The sequence below is a fragment of the Dipodomys ordii genome, unplaced genomic scaffold (genome assembly GCF_000151885.1).
Source record: "Dipodomys ordii isolate 6190 unplaced genomic scaffold, Dord_2.0 Scaffold7, whole genome shotgun sequence".
Taxonomy (NCBI): Eukaryota; Metazoa; Chordata; class Mammalia; order Rodentia; family Heteromyidae; genus Dipodomys; species Dipodomys ordii.
This window is the reverse complement of record NW_012267223.1, coordinates 5,746,290-5,754,725: the sequence shown is the minus strand read 5'-3', so window position 1 is coordinate 5,754,725 and position 8,436 is coordinate 5,746,290. Positions and strand designations below refer to the sequence as shown.

Here is an 8,436-nt window from a genome sequence, read left to right as displayed (position 1 = left end):
TCTGTTCTGAGGGTAGCATCTGGTGATCTACTTGTAAAATGATCCTGCTTGGCAAAGAAACACATGAGGAAATGCAAATCAAAACAACTCTTAGATTCCATCTCACCCCAGTTAGACTGGCCAGCAGTGTCAATTTGAACAACAAATATTGGCCGGGATGTAGGGGAAAAGGAACCCAATTGCACTGTTGGTAGGATTGTAAACTAGTACAACCACTCTGGACAGCAGTCTGGAGGTTCCTCAAAAAGCCAAGCATAGATCTTCCTTAATACCCAGCCATACCACTCCTGGGCATCTCCCCTGAACATCATGAGCCCGGATATGATAAAGACACCTGCACACCCATGTTCATTGCCACACTATTCACAACAGCCAATATATGGAAACAGCCAAGATGCCCCACAATAGGTGGATCAAAAAAAAATGTGGCTCCCATACACAACAGAATTTTACACAGCCATTAGAAAGGATAAAATAATGTCATTTGTAGGGAAATGATTGGAACTAGAACAAGTCATGTTAAGTGAGGTAAGCCGAGCTCAGAGAGACAAACAGCACATGTTCTCTCTGATATGCAGAAATTAGATCTAAAATACACTGGGATTTGGTAAATTATCCAGAATTCTAGATACAGTGAGACCAAATAGGATACTCTTAGGACAGAAACACAAAGGCACAATGCCTACGTGCCTCTTCATAGTTATATAAAATTATATATATATATATACATATATATATATATATATAAATGAACTCCATGATATAGAAACGAGATCATTTATTGTTTTAATTTTTATGCATGGTGTGTTCATGTGTGTATCTTCAAGAGGGTGGGGGGAGGGTACAGAACCTGAGAGAAAAAGGGTGAAAAAGTGCAGCGGCGGTGCTCACTGGACACTGACGAACATGAACGACACAGCTCGTGGGTGGAGACGGGAGGGAGGGGCTGGGAGAGCGCGGGGGACAGCGGACCCGGTGTGCAAGGAAGTGGACTCATTGCCTGCCGCAGGCAATGTGATCCCTCTGTACAGCACCTTTATACTAATAATACAATACATTGATTTTAAAAGTTTTAAACCTGCCGGGCGCTGGTGGCTCACGCCTGTAATCCTAGCTACTCAGGAGGCTGAGATCTGAGGATCGAGGTTCAAAGCCAGCCCGGGCAGGAGAGACCCCGTGAGACTCCTATCTCCAATAAACCACCGGAAAGCCGGAAGTGGCGCTGTAGCTCAAGTGGTAGAGTGCTCGCCTTGAGCTGAAGAGCTGAGGGACAGTGCTCAGGCCCAGAGTTCAAGCCCCATGACCGACAAAAAAAAAAGAAAAAAGTTTTAAACCTAACTGTTTTCAGGACAAAAATTGAAAAAAGGAAACAAAAGAAAGAACTTTCTTCAGCTTCACATCAACCCATGAGCCTTGAGCCTTGGGTGGGGTGGGGGGAAGGAGGGGTGTTCAAGCCCTCTTTTTTGGGGGGGGTCCGGTCGTGGGGCCTGAACTCTGGGCCTGGGCGCTGTCCCTCAGCTCTTCAGCTCAAGGCTAGCACTCTACCACTTGAGCCACAGCGCTACTTCCGGCTTTTTTCTTTTTGCTTATGTGGTGCTGAGGAATCGAACCCAGGGTCTCATGCATGCAAGGCAAGCGCTCTACCACTGAGCCACCTTCCCAGCCCTCAAGCCCTCTTTATACCGCAGCAGCAGCATGAAGTACTCCTCTATCTTAGGAGAAATGACCTCCCTCCTCCTCCTCTCCTCTTCCTCCTCCTTTTTTGTCAGTGGTGGGGCTTACACTCAGGAGCTGGGCACTGTCCCTCAACTTTCTTGCTCAAGGCTAGTGCTCTAGCAGGTATACAACAGCTCCACTTCTGTATGTATATTAGCTTGTTTGTCAGTGCTTAACTGGAGATGAGAGTCTCACAGCCTTTCCTTCTCAGGCCGGCTTCAAACCGTGATCCTCAGATCTCAGTCGCCTGAGAAGCTAGGACTACAGGGGTGAGCCACTGGCACCTGGCGTGCATATGCATGTGCGTGCGTGCACACGCGCGCGCGCACACACATATTAACTAGGAACAGGCCACTTCTACAGGATCAAAGAACCCAAAGGAATCTAGGGTTTCAAGACTAGTGAGTAAACCCCCAATTCCCTCCTTGCTGTCTGAGTTCCCCTCTTTTCCATTTCAATCAAGGACCGGACAGCACCGCAGACACTTGGTTCAATCAGCCTCCTCTGAACTCCACGCTGGAGGCAATGTAAGAGGAAACGGAAGAGATGCTTTTGCTGGGCCCTGGAATTAACTAAAAGTCCCTTTCTTCACTGTGGTTCTATCAGTGCCTTTTGATCCAAGCAATTCTCTGCTGTAGTCACTTTACAATCATCTTGGGCTCTGGGAAAAAGAAGATTCAATAATAAATATCTTGTGTGGAAGGCTGACCTTCCCCTCAAACTGGCCATACTTGCTTCTTATCTTCAAGAAAGCAGCTAAGGTCTGGGAAGGTGGATCCGTGGTAGAGTGCTCACCTCACACACATAAAGCCTGGGGTTCGATTCCTCAGTACCACAGACACAGAAAAAGCTGCAAGTGGCACCGTGACTCAAGTGGTAGTGTTAGCCTTGAGTAAAAGCAGCTCAGAGACAGTGCCCAGGCCCTGAGTTCAACCCCTAGGACTGTCAAAAACAAAGAACAAAAAAAGATAATGCTGTTCCATGTTCTGTGTTTTTGTTTTGTCCTGTCCTGGAGCTTGAACTTAGGGCATGGCGCTGTCTCTGAGCATCTCAGCTCAAGACTAGTGCTCTACCACTTGAGCCCACAGCACCGCTTCCAGCCTTTCTTGCCCAGGCTGGCTTTAAACCACCATCTTCAGATCTCAGCCTCCTCAGTTGCTAGGATTAGAGGTGTGAGCCACCAGCGCCCGGCTTGTCTTTTTTGCCTTGTGTATCTGTCTTTGGGAAGGTAAGGGGCGGGGGGGTGGGTAAGGGGGAGCACAGAAATGGAGGGACAGGGCTGGGAAGGTGGCTCAGTGGTAGAGCACTTGCCTTACATGCCTGAGGCCCTGGGTTCGATTCCTCAGCACCACATAAGCAAAAAGAAAAAGCTGGAAGTGGCGCTGTGGCTCAAGTAGTAGAGTGCTAGCCTTGAGCTGAAGAGCTGAGGGACAGCGCCCAGGCCCAGAGTTCAAGCCCCATGACCGGACCCAAAAAAAAAAGAAATGGAGGGACAAAGTGTGAACAAATCCAGCAGTGGTACTCACTAGATACTTTGCTCAAAATGACTATGCAACTTGTGTGTATGGATGGGAGGGAAAACCGGGAGAAAGGGAGGGAAAGGTGACATTGTCCACAAGAAATGGACTTTTTGTCGGTCGTGGGGCTTGAACTCTGGGCCTGGGCGCTGTCCCTGAGCTCTTCAGCGCAAGGCTAGCACTCTACCACCTGAGCCACAGCTCCACTTCTAACCTTTTCTGCTTATGTGGTACTGAGGAACCAAACCCAGGGCCTCATGCATGCAAGGCAAGCGCTCTACCACTGAGCCACCTTCCCAGCCCCAAGAAATGGACTCTGAGTTATGTAACTACAAACCCTTCATACATCACCTTGGTAACAAGTTTTTAAAAATTAAAAAACAACAGTTCAGTTGGAAGTCATCTAGAGTAGTGGTCCGTGGACCACACAGCCTTGACATCACCTGAAAACTTGTTAGAAAACTCCAGGGCCTCTCCCCCCACCCCCACCCCTCAGGCCCAAGTCCGCAAGTCTGCAGGTGGAGGCCGGCCTGGCTCTGGTGTGCACTCACTCAGCTGAAGAACCTCCAGCTGAGGACACAACACGGCACGGCCCAAGTTGCCAACTTGAGAGAACACTTAGGGAAGAAAAGACCCGTGACTGGGGCTGGGAAGGTGGCTCAGTGGTAGAGTGCTTGCCTTGCATGCCTGAGGCCCTGGGTTCGATTCCTCAGCACCACATAAGCAAAAAGAAAAAAGCTGGAAGTGGCACTGTGGCTCAAGTGGTAGAGCACTAGCCTTGAGCTGAAGAGCTGAGGGACAGCGCCCAGGCCCAGAGTTCAGGCCCCACGACCGGACCCCCCCCCAAAAAAAAAAAAAAAAAAAAAGACCCGTGACTTGTTTGTGGTGCTAGGCTGCAACCCAGGAGCTTTGCATATCTAGGCAAGGGCTCAACCACTGAGCCCCACTCCTGCCTGTGAGCTGGTGCCTGACACATGCATAAACCGCTTCCCACTGATGAAAAGCAGGTATAGACCCATCCCGGGGATTTGAAAGCGTCTTACTACACAAAACCCTGCAGTTTACAGCAGCTTTGTTTGTAACTGTCAATGTTTGTGAACAATCAAGATGTCCTTCAACATGTGACTGGATAAAATGTAACCCAGCCAAAAAGGTAAGAGTGCTTGCCTCACATGCATGAGGTCCTCGGTTCGATTTCTCAGCACCACGTTAAGCACAAAAAGCTGGAAGTGGGGCTGTGGTTCAAGTGGTAGAGCACTAGCCTTGAGCTGAAGAGCTGAGGGACAGCGCCCAGGCCCAGAGTTCAAGCCCCATGGCTGACAAACAAAAAAAGTAACCCAGCCAGGCAGTGGAATATTAGTAAACACTAAAAAATGAGCTTCCCAGGTCTGAAAAAGACATGAAAATGACAGCAGCACCCAGAAAAGGCTGTGTTGGCTAGGGTTCCAACACTGACATTCCGGAACAGATACAGCCATGGGTAAAAGGATGAAGGCGTAGCATAGGCGTGGACAAAACAAAGCCGGGAACAGGAAGATACTGCCACAATGGTGGCTGTGGCAGCATGGACTTGGCCCAGGGACAATTGGTGTTCCAATGTGGGTTATGGACGTACTGCAAAGAACACAGAAGAAAGATGAATGTTAGGATGATAGAAATGAACGTAATCTTTGAAGTGACCTTTTCACGTATGAACTTATTCTCTAAGTTTTCTTAAATCCATGGCAAATTATTACTTTTTGTGGCTACTTATATCCAGAGGATGAAATTAAGAGCATAAAGCAACTGAAGAGAATCACACAATGGCTACTGGACTGTAAAATAAGAACAACTACAGGGAAATACAGTTTACAAAAAGATGATTAGTCCACCTCACATGCTGGCTGGTAAACTTGGTAACGAACCAAGTTCAATCTTTCCTGTGGGACTGGGAATCAAACCCAGCACCTGATCAACCACTTGAGCTATGCCTCTGGTCCCCTTATGTAGATTTTGTTGACCTACATTCTCCCTGTTTTTGCCTGAACTGGCCTCGAACTCATAGATCCTCTTGCTTCTCCCTCTGGAATAGCTGTGATTACAGGTATGTGCCACCCTACTGGGTTCTTATGTTTGAAGTACACCAGTCCCAACCTTTCATGAATGATAACTTTAGTGTCTGGGATTGAACCTAGGGCCTCACACATGGAGGTAAGAGGGTAATACGGAATTAATCTGGGTTCTGAACACTCACAAAGCCTACTAAATTCAATGAATGGATTATTTTTAGCAACACTAAGAAATTGATTAATAGCCATCAGCTTGAGTACACTTGATGAGAAAAATCAAGACATGGAGATTTGGCCACCAGGACAACTGCAAATGCAATAAACCATAACACACCGAGAGCCCAGTCTGGGAGTAGCCATGCCTGATCGCTTCCAGAGAGGCTCACAGCGGGGCTCTACGGTGACGTCAGAGCCTAACAGTCCAGGTATGGCCACCCTAAGGGTAATGATGCCCAAGACTGAAATTAATGACAAGCTAGATTCAAATTAGCTCTAACTCTGCTTACAAGTGACTATACAATGAAGCTTTGCATTCAGCATTACAGCCATGTTCTTTTTTGGGGGGGGGGCCCGGTTGTGGGGCCTGAACTCTAGGCCTGGGCGCTGTCTCTCAGCTCTTCAGCCCAAGGCTAGCACTCTACCACTTGAGCCACAGCGCCACTTCCGGCTTTTTCCCTTTTTGCTTATGTGGTGCTGAGGAATTGAACCCAGGGCCTCAGGCATGCAAAGCAAGCTCTCTACCACTGAGCCACCTTCCCAGCCCCTACAGCCATGTTCTTGCTGCTAGTGTGAACTTGAGGCTTCTGGGCTTGCCGCCTCATTGTTGGTTAGTTTTTACAAGGTAAGGAGAGCAGATGCCAGCTTTACATATGCAGCCAATGCAGTAGCTTCCTATTTGCAACTCCCACAGCCATCCTGCGCCCTGGCCTCGGAAAGGAAATTAGAAAAATGCCATTTCTAGAATACTGTTTCCTACTTCATTTGGGGAGAGAGAGAGAGAGAGATTCTCAGTTGGGCACTAGTGGCTCATGCCTATATAGTGCTTAATAATATTCCACTGCCTGGCTGGGTTACATTTTTTGCCCAGTGGATTTTTGTTTTTTAAAGAAGACCCTAACTTTCTTCACTTAAATATCTTTTAAGTTACTTTCTAACATTGGTTTTTTTTTTTTTTGGGTCCAGTCGTGGGGCCTGAACTCTGGGCCTGGGCACTGTCCCTCAGCTCTTCAGCTCAAGGCTAGCGCTCTACCACTTGAGCCACAGCGCCACTTCCGGCTTTTTTCTTTTTGCTTATGTGGTGCTGAGGAATTGAACCCAGGGCCTCTGGCATGCAAGGCAAGCACTTTACCACTGAGCCGCCTTCCCAGCCCTGGTTTTTTTTTTTTTTAAGTTTCTCTGAAATATAAAAGCTCCCAATATTTGCTCATACTAATTGACCTCAGGTATTGTACAGTACAGCTTTAAATTCTGTGAAAAAGATTAAGTCTATACCATTTACTATGAAGATGGCCTTAAGTGTTGTTGCGTTTTGTCACATTTAAGTATTAAAAATAAGATTACCCAGCACTGTACGATAGATACAGATATATAATTTGGAATATTAACTTTAATTACAGCTTATAAGTAAAAGTGACAAAGACGCTTTATGCCAGGAACAGTCACAAACCTGTGAGGCAGAAATGGGAAGATCAACACAGATCCTATCTCTACAAGAGGACCAAAAAAAGTTCAGTTACTACCTCTCTACAGACTGCACTTAAGACCCAATGTCACCTAATTTTGGCCAAGTGACGTGAAGGCAGAGGGTAAAAGAAACCCAACTACTGGGATTGAAAGCAGTTGTTTTTTAATTTTAAAAAAAGCTGTATCCTACCAGAGTGCTGCATCTAGAGCGCCTGCCACAGCATAAAGGTGTCAATCACAACAGCGCCCAGTGTCTGTGCCTTTCAAAGGAGTCAAGATGGCTTCCAGCGTCACTTAGTTCCATCACCCCGCACGCAGTAACAGCGGCATTGTGTGGTTTCACAATCACACAAAAACAAGTGACGCAGGAGGTTTTCAAAAGACAGAAACGCACCCTTGGGAAAGTGAAGACACAAGCTGTTATGTATTTGGACAATAGGAACGTGTCGTGTAATCGTGTTGTACCGGCTCGCTACTAGCAATAAGGTCGACGAAGGGGCAGAGAGAGAACAGAGAAACCACAGGTACACCACAGTAACAGTCTTTTTTTTTTAATCACTTCCAATTTCATCTCTTTTGTAAAAGCACCGGACCTTACTGTAGATTATGAATCATCTCCTCTTTGGCGATGAGATGTGTGGTTTTGTTGACCAGAGACATGAGCGAGTTCAGTTTCTGAGACCAGTCATTTAATAAGTTATTTGGATCCTTGGGTCTCTGGAAGTTGATGATTCCTGCCAACCTGTCTACTTTAGCAAAGATGGTCTTGTTCACGACTAGATTCGAGAGGAAAGCCTCTGATTCCTGCAAGACAAACAGGAGAAGTTGGATTGAGATCATATAACCGCAGATAATGAATAAAGCGTGAGGAAGCAATTTCTAAACTCTTCCACCAAGAATACACCAGGTGAAAAATGCACCTAACAGCAAGCGCAGAGCACAGAACACTAATGCCCTCATTGCCAGGTACGTCTTCCATACACCAGTCCAAGGAGGAATAGACCGTGCTGTCCCAAGGTCAGGCCTGGGGGCAGAGCAGTGTCAACATCAGGCTGGCCCTCTGACTTTCTGGTGACCTTTAAAAGGCCCTACCGGAGCAGCCGCCTGCCTGGTCTCCAGTTCTGATGCTCCTTCTGTGGCAGCCACCCTCTCCTGTCAAGCGCCTGTCGCTGCGCCCCGCCTGCTCCCTGAACAGCAAGGCTGAGTGCACGAGGAGGCTCCGGTCAGTCTGCCGCTGCGCTGGGGGAACCAAAGCCAAGTCTCCTCATGTTGCACACTTGCACTAATTCCTCTGGGAACCCAAGTGTATTTATTACACATCAATGTGAAAAACTAGTATTTAAATTAAAAGAAACATTTTTAGGGGGAGGACTGGAAATTGAACCCAGATTCCCAAGCTCCTTAGACAGGGGTTACCTGGCGTAAGTAATATTAACATTAACCATATAAACAATTGTTTTTTTTTTTTTTTT

General features: G+C 47.1%; 1 protein-coding gene across 1 annotated transcript in view; it reads right to left on the bottom strand.

Annotated features, from left to right (window-relative positions):
• Positions 1-7,511: 7,511 nt before the first annotated feature.
• Psmd12 (proteasome (prosome, macropain) 26S subunit, non-ATPase, 12) overlaps positions 7,512-8,436 on the bottom strand; it is a 23,868-nt gene continuing 22,943 nt past the window's right edge. The window contains exon 11 of the mRNA XM_013038049.1: positions 7,512-7,768. Within this exon, the coding sequence (XP_012893503.1) occupies positions 7,559-7,768 (210 nt within the window). The 3' untranslated portion in view covers positions 7,512-7,558. The remainder of the gene's footprint in view (positions 7,769-8,436) is intronic.